The sequence below is a fragment of the Eretmochelys imbricata genome, chromosome 6 (genome assembly GCF_965152235.1).
Source record: "Eretmochelys imbricata isolate rEreImb1 chromosome 6, rEreImb1.hap1, whole genome shotgun sequence".
Taxonomy (NCBI): domain Eukaryota; kingdom Metazoa; phylum Chordata; order Testudines; family Cheloniidae; genus Eretmochelys; species Eretmochelys imbricata.
The window spans coordinates 64,451,984-64,472,749 of record NC_135577.1 but is presented as its reverse complement, the minus strand read 5'-3'; the positions used below and the strand labels follow the sequence as shown (position 1 = coordinate 64,472,749).

Below are 20,766 nucleotides of genomic sequence, written 5' to 3'. Positions count from 1 at the left end.
GGACCGTGGACCAAATCTAGATGGCCAGACATTTTTGAACGGATCCCAAAATCTTTTTATTTACTTGTTGTTTGTTTGTTTGTTTGTTATTTTTCTCCGGAGTCTGGACCTTGACTGTACCTTAACCAGGAAATTTGGACCTTGACAAAATATAATTGACTACCCCTGGTTTAGGGCAAGGACAGTGGGTTCCCATATATGCTGGAACCCATTCTGAGCACTGTGGCGTTCTAAATATTGTAAGTGGTCCGGTCTATAGCAGTGTGTTTGAGTGATGTGATGCACCAGTCTGCCTCTAACGGCAAGTCTACACTGCAGCAGCATGCTAGAGTGCTAAGAATAGCAGTGTAGCTCAGAGTAGCATAGGTGGAAGCTCAGGCTAGCTGCCCAGGAAGCATGCTCCCAGCTGCAGTGTAGACGTACCCGGAATGCAGCTGGGTGTGGTATGTGCTCCAAGCACTCTGCTCTAAAAGTTCAGGCCCTAGATAGTTCTCATAAACACTCATACTTTTTGAGTACAGGAGGATTCCTTTACTAGGAATACCAGACACTAAAAGGCATGGTTACTTAGGCACAGTTACAGTAACCCAGCTCCTAGGGGCAATCCAGTACAGGGATATAAAGGGTAGGGTCTCAGTGTGGATGTGGATCCCAGCCACTACCTTGCATGTAGGCTGATGCCTTGCATATTCCTGCTGCAGTTACTCCAAGTCCCCTGCCAACTGGGTGTGTCTGCCTGGCTCACAGCCTTCCAGTCTCAGCCTCCAGGCTACTGCCTCTATCTGCTGTCCCTCTTCTTTTACAATCCTCGCTCTCTCCAGAGCTGCCTCTGACCTCCAGAGTATCCTTCCTCTTCCTGTCCTCCGGGGATGGTGGAGCTCTCTTCTGGCTAGATTTTGAACTGGGTAACAGTGCCCTCCACTGGCTAGATCTGTTCCTTTGAGCCCACAGGGACTGGGAAGAAGGTGCCCCAGTAATGAGGCAGCAGGCTCAGTACAATAATAATGGGCCATGTCAGCTCTGCTGAGATCCATGAGCAGATCTGAGCCTCTCCATGTGCTAGTGAGAACTAGTGTGACCAGATAGCAAGTGGGAGGTGGTAATACACACACAAATTAGGACTCTCCTTATCAAATTGGGATGTTTGGTCACCCTTGTTGGAACTGATCACGGGGTGGGATAGAATCCCTGGTAGCACAACTGCCAGAGAGCAAGAGGGAGGGTGCTGCTAGAAGTGCTGTGGTGAGATAGGGTTCCTGTGCAGATTGCCCTAGCGTCCCATGGATCCACCAGACTAGGGTGCAAATGGGGCAGGCAGGTACGGTTCCCCTTCCAAACAGGGTATTATGGGAAGATTTCCACAAGAAAAGCCCCTTCCTTTTGCTTTTACATTAGGTGGTGATGATCTGGCCCTATTACAAGGTTTGGCCTGAAAAACAGCTTCCTTCTCCGCCCCCTTTACAAAGCAGCTGATCAATAGCATTTTTTAATCAAACAAATTCCACTGTAAGCAGCTTTTAAGCCAACAGTTCCTTGCATTTTTTGGCCCCCAAACTACAGGCTTGGTCTTATACATGAGAACCAGAAAGTGGAAGTGACTAGATTATTTTAATTGGCTGAGCATAGTACAGAAAAGTAAAGCAGCAATGCAAACAGTAGAAAGCGAAGGCGGGGGGAACCCAAAACACTTCTCACATGGTTTAGCTCTAATAACCTATGAGGGAAAAAATTTTACAGGCACACAGTCATTTGACACTTTGCTCTGAAATCTTATTTGTTAAAAATGATTCTAGTCTAATGGAAAGGTCCTCAGTTCTTCAATTTTTTCCACTGCAAAGTTATTTTTAAATAAATAAATATCTTGCTGTAATGTCTGAAACACTGAGAACCTCATGCTGAAACTGATTGAAGCCAGCTTCACTTTTGTTTGCAATGACTTTCATTATGCAAGCTTGGAGAAATGCAAAATGAAAGCAGCAGTGTGTCATGTACTTTAGACCAGTGGCTCTCAACATTTCTAGACTACAGTACCCTTTTCTTGATTTGTGTACCCCAAGTGTCACCTCACTTAAAAACTGCTTACTTACAAAATCAGACATAGAAATACAAAGTGTCACAGCGCAGTGTTGCTGAAAAATTGCTTACTTTATCATTTTTGCCATATAATTCTAAAATAAATCAATTGAAATATAAATAGTATACTTACATTTCAGTGTATAGTATATAGAGCAGTATAAATAAGTCATTGTATGAAATTTTAGTTTGTACTGACTTTGCTAGTGCTTTTTATGTAGCCTGTTGTAAAACTAGGCAAATATCTAGAGGAGTTGATGTACCCTCTGGAAGACCTATGTGTATCCCCAGGGATACACGTACTCCAGGTTGAGAACCACTGTTGTAGACTATTAAAGTGAGAGAATTTTTTAAAATCTAAGCTGGCAGTAGTAATTTCGGTAAATAAACTTGTTTACACCGTAGGGTTAAGATGAGTATCTCTCTTCTTGATTGGCAGGTAAAAAGAAACAGGCCTGCAATAAATAATGGAAACAATTATTATAATTGGAGATAAAATAATTTTTTCTCTCTGTGGGAGGGAGAGAATGCCCATTGAAGTAATCTGCTACTTTTTCCCCCTTCACCTTTCCAAACTTTTGTTAAAGAAACAACATATCTTTCTTTAGTGGGGCAGAAGAGTTCATGGAAAAAATAACGTCTCTTCCCAATTAAACCTAGTGATATGGAGTCTGATCCTGCTCCCATTGAGTTAAATGATGCAGGATTGGGCCTTAGGAGTAGACTTTGAGAAATAAACTGAGTGAATAACCACTAACAAATAACTTAACCAAATTTGCACTTTTATCTCTTTGTGGATGTTCCACAACTTGTTAAAACTAGTTCTGAATGTAAAACCTCTTGCAATTTTTTGAACTCTGTAACTCTCTTTGACATTTGGATGATTCTGCTTAGGTGACTGGTGACATGTGCCTATCTAATTAGGTTTCTGGTGTGAATGCTTATAGGATATATATTAAAATTCAATTTGAGTTTGTGCAAGCTTTTTGTTTTCTATGAATGCCAGTTAAACTGGATCGTGCGAATATTTACAGGAAGCCAATCAAAAGGGCCACAAATGTACCGGAAGCAAACTATTCTCCAAGCTCTACTCAAGTCAGAATTTGGTGTTTGCTGTGAGATCCAGCCCCATCAAAGTAGTGATTACTTGCTCTTGTCAAAGAGCTGTGTTGCTCCCTGTGAAAGGGCAGTCACCACTTGAGCACCTCCTTGCAGCTGGGTGCAGTATTGTAGTCCTCTCACCCCTGGTGCCTCCTGTAGGCTTCCAGCCAACCTTGGCGGGTCTTAGCGGTTTGCCCCTCCAGCCAAGTCAAAGTCCAAATGAACCCTTTCCAGGGTATTAGAGTCCAATAAACAGTCTATTTGCTCTTGCTAGGGTCTTCAGCCCCTGGTCTGCGCCCTTTAAATTCAGCCCTTTGTTCAGGCTCCCAAATAAGCCCTACCCCCTTTAGGGGTTTGACACTTTATCTGTGGCTAGGAGGGGAACCCAGGCCCACACACTACTCCAGGGTCCCACCTAGGGACTCTCTAAACAGCAGCCACGTACAGCTCGATTCAATTCATTGCTGCTTCTTCCTAGGTCTCTTCCTCCCTGGCCCCCTTAGCTTCACCCTTATCTCAGGTTAAGATTCTTAGGTCCTTTCTTTTCCTGCAAACCCAGCTATGCAAAATGCATCCAGAAAACAAACTCTGTTGTCCCTCAAGTTCCTGTGGCCAGAGAGACGCACTCCTCTGGTTCCAGTGAGAAACTGAACTGCTAAGCAGGGCCCTGATTGACTGTTGCTAGCCCCTCTAGCCCTTGGAGGATCAGGTCTGTGTGGGTTGCGAAACTGCAACTGCAGAGCCTCCTTTCTAGGCAAGCTTGGAAGACACACCTTTACTGCTCTTTTTCTCTCAGCTTGCTGCTTCTTGGAGTACAGGTAGTAGGACTGCGAGGACCCCAGCAGGAAGCGGGGTGGGGGGGCAGTAAGAAGGGAAGAGTAGGCTGTGGCCCTGATGGGGCAGAGCAGAGACTACTGGGCAGGATTGGAAGGAGGAGGATGAGCCTCCAGCCAAAGGGGAAGGCTAGCCCATTGCTGAAGTTTTTGCCCAGGGAGAGCTCCAAGGCTCCCAGCTGGGGAGTGACTGTGTGGGGCCATTGACACCAAATCTCTGCAGCCACAAGGTGCTAGGAAGGCTTCCCCCCTTCCCCAGACAGAACTGTGAGGAGTCAGTTGCTGTCCCTGGCCGGCTGGTGAATGTACCCTGGCAGGAGCCATTCAGCAGGCTGATGGCCTTCCCCACAGCTGTGGCCTTGTCTCTCACTAAAAAAGGTGAGGCTTGTGCTCATCTAATCTTTGGCAACAGTGAGTTCCATGGCAGAGAAGTTTCATGAGAGATTGTCCTGCCCTGGAACATAGGGAAGCAAGTTTTGGGGCACAGACCACTTACTGTAACTTATGGCTGATAGGCTCTCCAGAGCATACATCAAAGATTATGGGGAGTGGCCTAGTCCAATAACTGTCTGAGGTGTGGTAATGGTAATACTCCCCTCCCCTCAAACAGTATCTTCAAAGGTGCTCTTTGTATTTGCTGGGGTTTTGTTGGGGGGAGGGTTCAGCAAAGTGCATCAATTATTAGAATTCCCAAAAAGTGACCAAAAAGATTGTGTGCTGTATCTTCACTGCTGAGGGCAAGAACATGTGTAATTTGGATCAAGCATCGGGGTTATCTTATTAGATCTGCCTACTTGGACTGTTGGTGGGGAGAGTGGAATGGAGCAGTTCCGAATTTGTTTTGTGTTGTTTTTTCCCCCCTCTTTCTGGCTAGGTGAACGTTTGGCTAAGCCTGAAAGAGGCAAAATGCGAGTGCACAAAATCTCCAACGTGAACAAGGCCCTGGATTTCATTGCTAGCAAAGGAGTGAAGCTGGTGTCTATTGGAGCGGAAGGTAAGGGAGCCAGTGCATACCTCTAACGCTCAAAATCTGGAGGGGGGCGGGTGATGATGGGTGGACTGGCAGCTCCCTCCATTTTAGACCCAGTCTAAATATGCTATTTCCCCCAGTCGACACCACATTCTTTTCCCTGCGCAACCCTCCCCCCTGCCCCTCCACTCCCCTCTTCCCCCCACTGTATAGCCTTGTTTATAACCTAGCTCATGCCTCTCTGTGTGGGAGCAAGGGTGGGGGGAGCTGCCCCTTGATGAAGACTGAAATCCCACTTGCCAGTACGGTTGCAGCATTGAGAGGTCTGTGCTTTTCTTGCCATACACTTATTCTAACTCTCCTGCTCTGACTCAGTGGCAATGTTTAGAGAGGCTATAAATATTTCATGTATGAAAGAAGTTGTATAAAATAAAACTGTTCCATGTATATTTGGAATATGGAGTTAAATACAAGGGGAGCAAGAGTAAGAAGTGGGTGAGGGAGAAAAGATTCTTTCAGCTGAGATTTGTAAAAGTGGAAAGACAAGGAAGCTGTTTTAGACAGTACGGTCTGTGGAGAAGGGGCTTGGTGTAATGGTGGTGAGGTTATGCAGAGGCCAGAGTGGAGTGAATTTTTTTTTAATTACCAGTTTTAATCACAATTTAAATCAGCGAGCAGGAAACCTTGATTTAAATAATCAGTTGTAATTGTGTTTTGCATTTATACTTTTGTTATTTTTCCTAAAGAGAGGCCGATTCTCATTGGTTGATAACAATTAAAAGGCATTGGTTTGCCACTTGATACAGCCTTTACACTAAATTTGGTGCTTCTTTTTGCTAATCAGGAAGATACACATTTATTTAAGCAAGTATATAGTTTTACTTATTTAGTCAGATTCTTAATGTTTACATTTTTATTATGTTAAATAAGAAATGGATCATTCATTTTCTACTGGGGAGGAACAATTTTTCTCTATAGTTTTCCCCCATTGTTTTTCATCTTTGTTGCTCTATTGTCTATTCTACTATATGAAGTAATACTCTCTGGTTTAATTCATAAGGCGAGAAGCCAGACTCCTGGGTACATTGCCAGAGACTCTGCAACAAACCTGTTGCAGAGCTGGGAAAGTTATTTAGCCCAAATGTCCACTCTTGTGGATGCTCAGTTTGAGTTGTCAAAAGTTGTTCTTTTTTCCCCCACCCCCCTCAGAAGTGCTGAGCACCAGCAGCTCCCTCAAAAAGATGATATATTAGAAATGGGAAAGGTACAGAGAAGGGCAACAAAAATGATGAAGGGTATGGAACAGCTTCCGTACGAGGAGAGATTAAAAAGACTGGTACTGTTCATCTTGGAAAAGAGACAACTAAGGGGAAATATGATAGAGGTCTATAAAATCATGACTGGTGTGGAGAAAGAGAATAAGGAAGTGTTATTTACTCCTTCACATAATACAAAAACCAGGGGTCACCCAATGAAATGAATAGGAAGCAGGTTTAAAACAAACAAGAAAAAATATTTCTCTACACAACACACAGTCAACCTATGGAACTCATTGCCAGGGGATGTTGTGAAGGCCAAAACTGTAACTGGATTCAAAAAAGAGAAGGTCATGGAGGATAGATCCATCAGTGGCTATTAGCCAAGATGGTCAGGGATGCAACCCCCTGCTCTAGGCTACATATCCCTGGGCCTCTGACTGACAGATGTTGGGACTGGATTGCAAGGGATGGGTCACTTGATGATTGCCCTGTTCTGTTCATTCCCTCTGGGGCACTGGCCACTGTCAAGACAGGATACTGGGCTAGATGGACCATTAGTCTGACTCAATCTGGCCATTCCGATGTTCTTAGCTCCAAAAATTGGGTCTTAAAGGTCAAAAACTGAGTGGCCAAAAATGGAGGCACCCAAAACAAGAATACATTTTGAAAACTGTGGCCTTAAGTCTGTCTCAGTTTTTAGCAATCTGTAAAAATGGGTATAATGTCAACCTCCTGCACTTCAAGGGAGTTTTTGTTCTTAGGGCACCCTTCTTCCAAGGATTCTGCAGTACATGTTATTAACCAGTGACCCCTTCAGGTCTCAGTTGGGGATGTGTGGTCTGATTACTGCAAAACTAAACAACTTGTCTGCTGATCTGGATTCCAACTCCATGACATGGTTGCGGGGGTGAAAGTAGAAATAGGGACTTACCGGTACGGGGTTGGGTTGGGACCAGCTCTGGCCTCTGGAAGGGGCGGGGCCTTGGGCAGAAGGGGCCAGGATGGGCGGGTCAGAGCCAGCCCAGGCCCACGCTGTACCAATAAGTGCCCTTCCCCTCCCCTGCCAGGGTAGCAGCAGCAGCCGAGGGCTCCAGCAGCAGTTTAAAGAGCCCAGGGCTCGGCCGTTGCTACCCCAGGGCTCCGGCAGCAGGGCTCCGGGGGCCATTTAAAGGGCCTGGGGCTCTACTGCCTCGGGCCCTTTAAATAGCTGCCAGAGCCCTGCCGCTACGCCAGGGCTCTGGGGGCTATTTAAAGGGCCCAGGACTCCCCTGCTTCCACCGCCCTGGCCCTTTAAATAGCCCCTGGAGCCCTGGGGTAGCGGCAGCAGGGCGCTGGCGGCTATTGAAAGGGCCTGGGGCAGTGAAAGCAGCAGGAGCCTCAGCCCTTTAAATAGCCCCTGGAGCCCCGCTGCCGCTACCCCAGGGCTCCAGCAGTGGTGCTCTGGCGGCAATTGAAAGGGCCTGGGGCTCCAGCCGCTGCTGGGAGCCCCAGGCCCTTTCAATTGCCGCCTGGAGAAGCCGGGACGTACCGGCTTACTTTCACCTCTGCATGGTTGTCCCTCCTTACCAGTCCTGTATTTAGATTCCATCTATATTGCCACTGTTACTGTAGTATTTGAGCATATCCAAAGCATTTATGGATTTACCCTCACATGCCTATGTGAGGTTATCAAGGTTGATTATCCCAATTTACCAGATGAGACTAAATTATTTAGCCATAGTGCCCAGAGAAAGCATGTGATAGAGCCAGGAATTAAACCCAGTACTGGAGCCCAGGATGGACTCCCCCTTGTGGACTGTCACCAGGCTACTGTTTTGGACCCAAACCTTGTATCCCATGTGTTTTAAGATTAGTGACTCTGAGCAACATCCAGATGCTGTCTGAGAGTCTGGCCTTTCAGGCACGTCCCTGGAGTACGTGTACCCAATACTAGTACCCCTCCTTGGTGTGGACCCAGCAGCCCTACGCCCCAAGATCAGGGTGGACCCCCCACCCAAGTCTCATTGGTAGATCTCTCATACCCTCTCCAGAACTCCATCAGCAGAGGTGGTGTACTCTACTTTACAGTTTCACCCTTTGGGGACTTTGTGACAGTTAAAGCAAGTAACACAGAGACTTTGCAAAAGCACCTCTAAGCCCGCACACTTGGCTCATAGACATGACACAGAGATATACAGATCTATGGAAGGATAAGAAATACACGCACTCAAGTCCCGCCCTCAGTTTTCTCCCGAGAGTCCTTTGGGTATTAGTGTCCTACAGGGAATCCAGGATCCTTCTGTACCACCGCTTCTCCTCCTGCCAGGTCTTCTCTTCTGGTCTCTCCTTGTTAGTGGGAGTGTCTCCTTTTAATAGCAGATTCTAACACCTTGTCTCCTCCCTGGGGTTTTTCCATTCTCTGATCTGACCTCTGAGCTGCAGCTGCCAGCATCCTCTGTTTGCTACAGTAGTTGTCATTAGCAAGTGAAGAGTCTTTGGCCAGTAGTCCCCATTGTTCTGTTAAGGCAAGGTTAATCAATTACTGATGGCCTTTAATGACACTTGAATTCAGGGACAGATGATTTTCCACAGTATGCATCTGATGAAGTGAGCTGTAGCTCACGAAAGCTTATGCTCAAATAAATTGGTTAGTCTCTAAGGTGCCACAAGTACTCCTTTTCTAGATGCTTAGATGTGTCACACTCCCCCCTCCCCTCCCCCCCCAACACAATGGGGATGATGTAATCTAATATGACCATCATTAGTGGAAGACATATAAGAAAATAGATTTCATAAAATCATACAGGAATTCGTAAGTTCATATAGGCAGTTTCCCAAAACTGTCACACCCAGATCTCCTCAATTGCCTTCTCCATTGGTTTGGCCACAATCCATCCTTCCTCTTTAGGTGGGGCATTTCCTTCACCTCTTTATTTCTTTGAAAGATATCTGCATCCTCCTCCCTTTCTGGTTGGCAGCTAGGTAGTTGCATTTGTTCCATTTTGTTTGCTTAACCAATAGGGTGACGATTACAGCTGGCCGAATTACTGTCCCAACCAATATCTGGCCATTGATGTCATCAAGGGAATGGCCTTGCTTATGATAATCAAAAGAGCTGTTCCTGCTTATACTCTGAAGAAATGAGGTGCAGATAAAACTATCTGGTACAGGACTGTGGAAAGCCTGTGATTGTCAGATCCTCTCCTCAGGTGAAGCAGGTGCAGAAAACAACAGAGATCAATACAAAACCAGTGTGGGACTAGCTGGCGTACTAATTTAAATTCTTCCTTGGTCTTTATGTGCCAGTATCTGAATCTGTGGGGAGGCTGGGACTAAGGTAGCAGGGGGTGCTGAAAGTTAGGACTGAAGATTGGCTGATCTCTATCCAGAAAGCTGGTACGTGTTCTTTAACGACAGCACAAGCTATAACCAAGCCTAAGTGATCACTGCATGAGCATGGAGTTGTATTTCAGCTATGCCACAATAATTTAACTATTTATAGTGGTGAGGGAGCACCGCTGTACTTAGGGTTGCATCCTGATATCTGTTTAAAAGTTGACCTAAGACCTCTAAAATTGACATGCTGAGTTAGATTTCTTTGAATGTTGGTGTGCCTCAGGAGGGTTCAGAATAGGATTAGTGACCCAAATTTGGAATCCTTTGAGCCAGGGATTCTGGAGATTATAAGCCCCTCCCCCCAGTAGCTATTTTAAAAAAAGTTTCTCAGTATGTGTTTTTGCACAGGGTTAGTAATCCAGATTTGGGGTAATTTGACCAATGGGTTCCTAAATTACAGGCCAGGTGCCCCCACCCCAGGAAAGGTTTCCTTCTGCTACCTTGTACTCTTAAACTGAAAGGCACTAATTACTGGATGAATCACAGACCTCTTGATGGCTGTGAACTCAACCTTCATTTAATATATCTAAGGATAAGTTAATCAGACCCCCACCTAAGATAAAACGAGTTGTAGATGCAACCTGACATCAGTTACAGTTTTGTGAGTCATGGTGGCAGTTTTGTACTGGAGGAATGTAATCAAAGTGTTTGGGGAAAAAATAGACATATGAAAGATTCCTGGGAGGAGCCGGGATATTGGGGGCTGAGAAGTGGGGGAATAGGAGGAGAGGGGTTTGGGGCTGCAGTGAGGGGAGGGGGATGGATGGTAGGGAAGTGAGAGAGGTTGGGGGCTCAGGTGAGGAGGGGTATGGCACCTTTAGCTCTGCCAGGGTACTCCATCCCCTGCACCTCTAGCTTTGCCAGTGGATTCCAACCACCCTGCACCCCAACCTTCCTGTATCACAACACTATTCCATGGTAACATAATTACCCTTCACTCCAGGCCCTGGAGGTGAATGTGGTTACAGAAATGGGAGGTAACTCACATAGAAACGTTTGCAGAGCAGGGAGTGAAGACTTTAGGGCTTGCAGTGGGAGGCCGAGGGTATAGTACGGGAGGGGGCTAGGTTGGAGAAGGGGATGCTTTGAATGGGTCAGCCGCATGGTTTGGGAGGTGCTCTGAAGACGGCACAAGGCCAATGGGTGAATTTTCCAGCTGACCCAGCTACATGGGAGAAGCCCTCCCTTTGGCGTAGGTAGTTCCTTCGCTGAAGTGCAACAGCAGCAGCAGTGCAGCTGCGCCGCTGTCGCATTGTAGGCGTAGACCAGCCCTGCGTCCATGCAGAGTTAGGGCTGCTTGGTGGTAGGTAGGTCGTCCCCTTGCAGAACGCTGAGTCGAGAGACACTCAAACTTCTGAAAATCAAGAAAAGCAGAGTTAAGGTTTATGGGCTGCCTTAACTTTCCTGGTTTTCAGATATTTGAGTTTTGCTGCAACCACCAAGCAACCTAAAAACTACAGTAAAGTAGTTTTTTGCCACTGAATGTGTGGTGAGGCTTAGCCCAAAGGGCTGCAGTTCATGGAGTAAGAAGGTCTAGGTGCTAAGTGAAATGCATATACATCAGCATTAAAAATGGGCCTCTGCTGTTAATGTCCCTGGTGTGACAGTAACTCTGTCCACTGAAGGGATTATGAGCTTTCCGGTGCAGGTATTTTAATAGCCTAAATTAAGACTTCAAAAAGTCAACACATCAGCAAACTAGAAAATAAAAACCATGAGGCAGTCAAAATGCAACTAACACAGCTCAGGAAAACAAACTATAAACTCCTCAAGCAGGTGGGACTGAGCTAGGAAGTTATCCAAGTAGCTTACTACAAAAAGGGGGGGAAACTTTGGCCAGGCAAGTGCATTTCTCACCCTAAAACAGTCCTGCCAGTCTCAGAGTAAGGCTGCCATGTGGCATCCAAAGGACCTGATACCAGGCATGCACACTCTCTCTCTGTATATCTGTATTAAACAGCAGTTTGTTATTGCCCTTATCTGTGTCTAAACCTATTTATTAAATTAGACAGAATTGTTTCCCACCCCCTTCCAAAAAAGCAAGCCCAGGAAGAAATCCATGGGAAACGGTCAAGCATGGGCAACTGATGAAAATATTCTTTGGTGACGGCTGAGCCCCACACTGATTCCTGGCCTGGCGCTCTAGGTGCGGGAGGGAGCAAGCATTGGAGAAGGAGCCCTCCCCACACTGATTCCTGGCCCCACATGGTGGGGAGGTCTGGGGGTGGAAGAGGGGGAGCAGGCTTGGATATTGAATCCGCCCCACACTGATTCCTGGCCCCACATGGTGGGGAGGTCCGGGGGGGGCAAGAGGGAGAGCAGGTTTGGATATTGAGCCCACCCCACGCTGATTCTCAGGACTGTGCAGATGTGAAATCCTGGGGGGTGGGAATCGGCAGGGGGGAGGGGGCAGGGGGGCAGTCTTGGTTTTATCAGACACAAGGCCAATGGTAATATTTTCCATGATATTTTTCTTACATTCCAACAAATATTCTCTGGTATTTACAAGCCAAACAAAGCATTGTGTTGGTGCACATGAACCAGAAAATGAAATTGACTTCTTTATAAACAGTAACAGAGCTGGCTGCTTTTCCTTGTCGAAGTTGAATGAAATGCATTGTAAGCAAAAGGAATAACCAGTGAAACCTAACCACAGCTTTTACAACTATCTTCAACTGGTAACCTCAAGCATCACTATTAACCTTTAAAAATGACTTAATTGGAGGCTGTCTGATTGGGGCACTCGCAGTACAAGACAGCTGTAAAAATCTGGGTCAAGGGTGTTGTAGCCAGGAGTGACTTCCAAATGTTTCTTTATTTGATATTAAAAATCTCATTCTGCAGAGGTCTTTCTTTGATGTAATAGATTCCACATTGGGTATGATATCAGGATTCAGTCAAATTCAAGAGGGCCAACTTTAACTCCTCACTACTTGCATTACTGTACTTGCATCTCCAGTGTAGACAGAAAACAATCCATTTCTTAAACATGCGAGGCTTGATTCTTCTTTTGTGTAACCCAGTGTAACTCTGGCTTCAGTGGAATTACTCCTGATTTAAATCAGTGTAAGAGAGATGAAAATCCTGCTCAAGGAATGCAACAATATAAAAGGTGCCATCTGAGCAAGATGTCTGCTTAAATCCTGGACAGCACAGACCTGCAGACAGAAAGCGGAGTAAGGGTTTGTGTCAGTTCATGAGCAGCGGAAAGAGAAAGCAAGGAGACCTCTGCACTTCAGCATTTACAAAACAGGTTATCTTTATCTCCACCTCCTGCCCGCCGCAGTTGGGGAACTGGGTGAGCATGTGAAAGGACTGTGTGGCATGCATACCCACATGGCTGATGCCCAATGGTCTGTCCTCGGAATTGATCTGTCCCAGTCCATCAGTAGTAGTGTGCCTCCTATAGGCCTCTGCTTGAAGGCTGTTCTATATTTTTTATTTGTCCTGTTAAGATTAATAAAACGTGGGAGTGACCTCAGGGCTCATTGCCTTTTAATGTGCCTCATTTTGATCAATGCTGGCATGTTGATGGACACTCGTCAGAGTGGTGTCTATTTAACTTCCTAATTGTATCATATCCTATCCTGCCAATTATCCAGACAGCAGCAAACTGCTTTTGCAGTGGCTGTGTTCTGGCAGGTGACTCGTATAAATGGCTAGGAGGGAAAATTAATTATTTTGACCCTGCTTCTTACCACTGAAGTTAGGAGAGAAGAAGAGAGCATGGTACCTATGTTATCCAGAGGGTCAGGATTCCTGGATTATGCATATGAAAAGGGTAATGGCATTTCAAACTCCAGATCTCCAGAGCCAGCCAGTCTTATTCCTGAAGAGTGACTATTTGTCAGCCTTTAATTGGCTGCCAAATAAATGGATGGAGGTGCTGTAATTTTTGCATATCTTGTTAAGAGTGCATGGTGTAATAATGGGGGTCAAATGGAAGTGCATTTACTGGTGCAAAACATTTCCTGCCATTAGCAGCAATGCCTCATCTGTTTTAGTCTCACATTCAATATGGGTATAGATCAGTTTAAATCACATTAATAACATGCACTTGCGGTTACGGTTTAGAACAGCCGCTTGGTGTTACTAGCGGAAGTGCGCAAATAATTCTTATAGCGCTCACACCTCAGAAAAGCATTACAAAGCCTAATCAGGCAATTGGTTACACAGCAGGAAGCACTCTCTGATCTGATCATGAGCCCTATAATGTCCCACAGGTTTCAGAGTAACAGCCGTGTTAGTCTGTCTTTGCAAAAAGAAAAGGAGTACTTGTGGCACCTTAGAGACTAACCAATTTATTTGAGCATGAGCGAAGTGAGCTGTAGCTCACGAAAGCTCATGCTCAAATAAATTGGTTAGTCTCTAAGGTGCCACAAGTACTCCTTTTCTTTTTATAATGTCCCACAGAAACTGCTCTCAAACTGTTCCGTGTTAGCTGGGCTGATGGGGAGCAAACATCCAGAGCCTTTAATTAAACAAGTGTGAGGTTGCTCTGAATGATTACATTTAACTCCTTTGTCACTTCTATGGTGTCAAAGATTCTCTCTTTGTAGTGTGGAACCAGCAACTCCATGCTGCACTGTGAGCTTTGCTCCCTTATGTTAGAAACAGCGATAGTCCAAGGGCACCACATGAATCCTATAGTGGAATGAACTTGCAGCGTACCCTGGGCACTAGGAACACAGCTGTAGGAGAGAGAACAAGGAGTACTTGTGGCACCTTAGAGACTTAACAAATTTATTTGGGCATAAGCCAACACCCACTTCATTAGATGCATGCAGTGGAAAATACAGTAGGAATATATCTATATATCTTATACAGAGAACATGGAAAAAATGGGGGTTGCCATACCAACTTTAATGAGACTAATCACTTAAGGTGGGCTATTATCAGCAGGAGAAAAAAAAACTTTTGTAGTGATAATCAGGATGGCCCGTTTCAAACAGTTGACAAGAAGGTGTGAGTAACTGTAGGGGAAAAATAAGCATGGGGAAAGAGTTTTTAGTTTGTGTAATGTAAACACTTCCAGTCTTTATTCAAGCCTAATTTAATGGTGTCCAGTTTGCAAATTAATTCCAGTTCTGCAGTTTCTCATTGGAGTCTGTTTTTGAAGTTTTTTTGTTGAAGAATTGTGACTTTTAGGTCTGTAATTGAGTGTCCAGGGTGGTTGAAGTGTTCTCCAACTGGTTTTTGAATGTTATCATTCTTGACGTCTGATTTGTGTCCATTTATTCTTTTGCGTAGAGACGGTCCAGTTTGACCAATGTACATGGCAGAGGGGCATTGCTGGCACATGATCGCATATATCACATTGGTAGATGTGCAGGTGAACAAGTCCCTGATGGTGTGGCTGATGTGATTAGGTCCTATGATGGTGTCCCTTGAATAGATATGTGGACAGAGTTGGCAACGGGCTTTGTTGCAAGGATAGGTTCCTGGGTTAGTGTTTTTGTTGTGTGGTGTGTGGCTGCTGGGGAGTATTTGCTTCAGGTTAGGGGGCTGTCTGTAAGCGAGGACTGGTCTGTCTCCCAAGATCTGTGAGAGTGAGGGATCGTCCTTCAGGATAGGTTGTAGATCCTTGGTGCACTGGAGAGGTTTTAGTTGGGGTCTGAAGGTGATGGCTAGTGGCGTTCTGTTACTTTCTTTGTTGGGCCTGTCCTGTAGTAGGTGACTTCTGGGTACTCTTCTGGCTCTGTCAGTCTGTTTCTTCACTTCAGTAGGTGGGTATTGCAGTTTTAAGAATGCTTGATAGAGAGAGATCTCCTGTTAGTCTCTAAGGTGCCACAAGCACTCCTTGTTGTTTTTGCTGATACAGACTAACACGGCTACCACTCTGAAAGCTGTAGGAGAGTGAATGGGCTAGGATCAGATAGCTTCATTGGAGTAGGTGTGACCACTGGCTTCTTTCAGTAAGCTGGCCAAATTTGTACCCAAGGTGCTGGAGGATGTACTTGGGCTCTAGAAGGGAAGGGTGTCTGCCTGCCCGCTCTTTGCTCAGAGCAGCAATTATGTAAATTGTATCAGAAAGTCTTTAAAATGGTAATATTAATTACCTACCTCATGGTTTTGATTGATTTGTTAGTGTTTGTAAAGCACTTTCAGGATTAAAAGATGCCATAAGTTGAACTGGAGTCAACTAAAATAAAAAGCTAGCAGGAGTTTCAGGTCTTAAACCGTCTCCTGTGTCCTCCTGCCAACTCCTGTGGTCTTTACACTCTTAGTTGTTTTTTTTCCCCAAATGTTTCTCTCCTCTTGTTTTGGAAAAACCCACAGAAAATGCTGTCAGATGTATCAGATAAACAAACTGAACACAATGGTGTTATTTTCCTTCATTCTTTCTGAACTGCAGGCATCTCAGGTTGTAGACATCGTTTGTAACAAAAGTACAAAAATACTCAAAGGGAAGTGTGTTAAATTGACTGTGTCCTGGAGCTCTTCAAAATACTAATATCTTATGACTGGAAAAACTTGCTGTAAACTATTTCACATCATATTTTTGATTCTTTTCCCCCCTCTCCCCGCACTTCCTGAGAGTGGCACTATATGTGAAAGAAAGCATAGAGTCAAACATCGTAACAATTTTATATGAATCAAACTGTATCATAAAATCTCTCTAGATGGAAATTCCATGCTTGAATAATAAGAATATAGCAGTAGTAATATGCTACCAACTAGCTGACGGGGATGTTGATGGTGATTGTGAAATGCTCAGGGAGATTAGAAAGGCTATAAAAATGGAAAATCGGCAATAATGGAGAATTTCAGCTATCCCCATGTTGATTGGGTACGTGTCACCTCAGGACGGGATGCTGAGATAAAGTTTCTTGACACCACTAATGACTGCTTTTTGGAGCAGCTAGTCCTGGAACCCACAAGAGGAGAGGGCTTTCTTGATTTAGTCCTAAGTGGAGCACGGGATCTGGTCCAAGAGGTGAATATGGCTAAGCTGCTTGGTCATAGTGACTATACTATAATTAAATTAAACATCCTTGGAGGGGGCGGATAACAAAGAAGCCCACCACAGTAGCACTTAACTTCAAAAAGGGGAACTACACAAAAATGAAGAAGCTAGTTAAATGGAAATTAAAAGGAACAGTTACAAGAGTGAAATGCCTCTAAACTGCTTGGAAATTTTTTTAAAACGCCACAATAGAGGCTCAAATTTAAATGTATATCCCACATTAAAAAGAATAGCAAGAAGACCAAAAATAAGCTGCCATGGCTAAACAACAAAGTAAAAGAAGCAGTTACAGGCAAAAAGGCATCCTTTAAAAACTGGAAGTCAAATCCTACTGAGGAAAATAGAAAGGGGCCTAAACTCTGGCAAGTGAAGTGTAACAGTATAATTAGGCAGGTCAAAAAAGAATTTGAAGAGCAACTAACAAAAGACTGAAAAATTTCAAACAGCAAAAAATTATTTAAGTAAATCAGAAGCAGGAAGCCAGCCAACCAATCGGTGGGGCTGCTGGACAATTGAGGTGCTAAAGAAGCAGTCAAGGACGATAAGGCCATTGCGGAGAAGCTAAATGAATTCTTTGTATTGGTCTTCACTGAGAGGATGTGAGGGCAATTCCCAAACCTGAGACATTCTTTTTAGATGACAAATCTGAGGAACTGTCCCAAGTGAGGTGTCAATAGAGGAGGCTTTGGAACAAATTGATAAATTAAACAGTAATAAGTCACCAGGACCAGATGGTATTCACCCGAGTGTTCTGAAGGAACTCAAATGTGAAATTGCAGAACTAATAACTGTGGTATGTAACCTATCACTTAAATAAGCTTCTTTACTAGATGACTGGAGGATAATTAATGTGATGCTAGAGGTGATCCTGACAATTACAGGCCAATAAAAGATGACGGAGGTGGGGGTGGGGGGGTAATGATAGAGGTCTATAACACCCTGAATGGTGTGGAGAAGTGAATAAGGCAGTGTTATTTATTCCTTCATATAACACAAGAACCAGGGGTCACCCAATAAAATTAATACAAACAAAAGGAAATAATTCTTCACACAACGGACAGTCAGTCTGCAGAATTCATTGCCAGGGGATGTTGTGAAGGCCAAAAGTATAACTGGGTTCAAAATAGAATTAGATAAGTTCATGGAGGATAGGTCCATCAATGGCTATTAGCCAGGATGGTCAGGGATGCTATCCCCATGTTCCGGGTGTTCCTAGGCCTCTGACTGCCAGATGCTGGGACTGAATGACGGGATGGATTACTTGATGACTGCCTTTTTCTGTTCATGCCCTTTGAAGCGTTTGTCATTGGCCACTGTCGGAAGACAGGATACTGGGCTAGTTGGACCATTGATCTGTCCCAGTATGGCCATTCTTATGTTCCTTCTCTCTCTTCCCCCTGCACCCCCCCCCCCCAAAAAAAAAAAACCAACCCCAACCAACCAACTAAAACAATCCTGCAGGAATTTAATTTGCAAGGAAATCTAGCAATGAGCAAACTTGCTTGTGGAAACTGGTCTGGAGTGTAAATACAACACATGGTCATGCTCTTTTGTGCTATAACAAAGTTCTATGCATATTTTTCCTGGGCAGTGAGAGTCTACTACTAGAAAGATTCCATCCTAGATTGGCACCATAGTCCATTAATGTATTGTGAGTGGGGAGATGTGTGGGGAAGAGGGGTGGAGGGGAATGTGACAGCATATCTGTTTTAGGATTTGTCAAAAATTGGGAAATCTCTATCAGTACAAACCCTTATTGTAGACCTGCTTCTCCATTGCAAAATAGGGATTGCATCCATGAGTAAAGTACAAGGGATTGTCATAACAGCAGAATTGCCAATCTCATGCATTCAAAAATCACAAGATTGGTTTGAAATCATGAGCCTTCCAAAATAATAGATTTGGGGTTCTTTTTATTTGCCTTCTGGTTTTGGAACCTTTAAAGATCATGCTTTCCAACTTTTATCTGCAACCGCATGGGCTTACTTTTTTTTTTCTTTCTTTAAAATGAAAGCCAAGATTCCCATGCAATCCCATGACTCCAGTAGCTGGCTACGAGAGAAAAGCCAAGTATTGTGGGTCTCACAATAAAATCAGGAGGGTTAGCAGCCGCAACCAATGCGAGCCTCGCTTGCACCACTGTGAGACAGCTACACAAGGGGTTTGCACGGGGCAAAGACTAACTCTGCCAGCTCTTTTGTTAGGCTTAGGCCCAAAACAATAGGTTTATCCAACCCTTTTCTTTAGACGTCTTAAATTAGAAAAAACAACGAGGAGTCCTTGTCGTACCTTAGAGACTAACAAATTTATTTGGGCATAAGCTTTCGTGGGCAGATGAAGTGGGTTCTAGCCCAAATACATTTATTAGTCTCTAAGGTACCATAAGGACTCCTCATTGTTTTTGCTGATACAGACCAACACGGCTACCACTCTGAAACCTTAAATTAGAAGACATTTCTAGTCATTTTAAAGTTGATTGCGTCTCAAACATTTCCCATGCAATGCAGGAAATAGCAGTAGAACAAAAAGGAGAAACTGACTAGTTTAGTTTCACTGTCCAAAAATAGTTGGTGGCATACATTATATGTGATTCTTTCAGTTTTGTAATCTCTAGTGCTAGTGCCAGAGGCTAGGTATCCTAAAGTGGCTTTTTAAAAACGTTGACAATGTTTTCCTCTTAAATGGTGTGGAATCTTTTTCCCTATCAAGGGTCAGAGCATTAGAAACAGCTATGTGGTACGTCATTTGTATTACTTGGCACTAATCCACAAGCAATTGCAAACCCTTTCTGAACCAGCTGCTACTCTCCAGAACTTTATCCCAAATTCTAAACGGATTATGTCTCATGCATGCATGGGGTCTGTTTCTAAAGCCCATGAGTTGTTGATCACTTGCCGATTTGCATTGCAAAAGGGTCCAGTGAGCAATAAAGTACAATCTGCTTCACATCTTAAGTTAATATTCTGCTTGAGTGGAGTATAACATGTGCCTTTTGCTGCATCTGCAGCCAAGGTGTATGCACTTTGATGGTGACATGCTGCTGATGGTTTTTGGCAATTATATATCTGAAAGTAGCCCTACATAGATGCAGTCTGAAGACCTGCACTTACCCAGGAACTAGCCATGTTTCATTTATAATCTTGGTGGGTATTTGTGCACAACACTAGCTCTTAGGGTTTAGTTACACGGTAAAGATTCACCACATACACTGGTATAATTATACTGGTATTTTAAACTGCTGTAGTTGTATCAGGTGTATAACTCCTCTGCGTGGACACTCTTGTTCTGGGATATGAGTAACTTTTAAGATACACTTTTTCAGTTTAGCTTAAACAGATTCTAAAGGCTTGTTTACTCTGCAGAGCCCTGGCCATTATAGCTATGCTAGCAGACCCCCTTAGTGGAGATGCAATGTATATGTTGGCCAGAAGCGTAGTTCTGCTAGCTTAGCTAAGCCAGCTCCTCAAATGACATTAGCTGTGCTGACAGAGGCACTTCCCTGTCGACATAGTTCAATTTACGCTGTGGCTTTTGCTGGCATAGCTATGTCAGCAAGGGGGATTTTTGGACCAGACTCCTCGTCACCATTGTTGTGCTGGCAAAACTTTGTAGCATAGACCAAGCTCTAAATGACATAAGCGAAACCAGAAAAAGGCATTCTTATACTGAAATAAGAGTGTCCACTTGGGAAGTTACACCAGTATAGCTATAGTGGTTTGAATGCACTCCTTACCAGATACCAATATAACTTTCCCATGTAGATAAGCTGTTGTATTGTCAGCTTCTACTTAAAAGCTCCGTAGTAGGATTGAGATATATCAATGGAGTTTGTGGAGAGCCTGCCGGGCTGTATAAATTTAACTTGAGAACCTTACCCTGCTGGAAACATTCATCAGATGGAAGTCCAGCTCTTAGATCTGTAAAAGATAAAGCTCCCTGTGTTTCCTTGGTCAGGCTTCCACTGGGGTTTGCACACACGACATAATGATTTTGTTTTTTTCCTGCAGAAATTGTGGATGGAAATGTTAAAATGACACTTGGAATGATCTGGACCATCATCCTTCGCTTTGCCATTCAGGATATCTCTGTGGAAGGTAAATCTCAGAGCCTCCATCTGCTGTTCAAGAATGAGTGAAGGTGGCTTTGGTTGGGGAACAAATAGCTGTGTGCCTTGCCGCAAAGGAGATC

At 44.3% G+C, this 20,766-nt stretch overlaps 1 protein-coding gene across 3 annotated transcripts in view; it reads left to right on the top strand.

Annotated features, from left to right (window-relative positions):
- The window catches only part of ACTN1 (actinin alpha 1), a 130,627-nt gene that overhangs the window by 61,521 nt on the left and 48,340 nt on the right, over window positions 1-20,766 (top strand). For all 3 annotated transcript variants that reach the window (XM_077818725.1, XM_077818726.1, XM_077818724.1), the window contains exons 3-4: window positions 4,882-5,001; window positions 20,586-20,672. In XM_077818725.1, coding sequence (XP_077674851.1) covers window positions 4,882-5,001; window positions 20,586-20,672 — 207 coding nt within the window. The remainder of the gene's footprint in view (window positions 1-4,881; window positions 5,002-20,585; window positions 20,673-20,766) is intronic.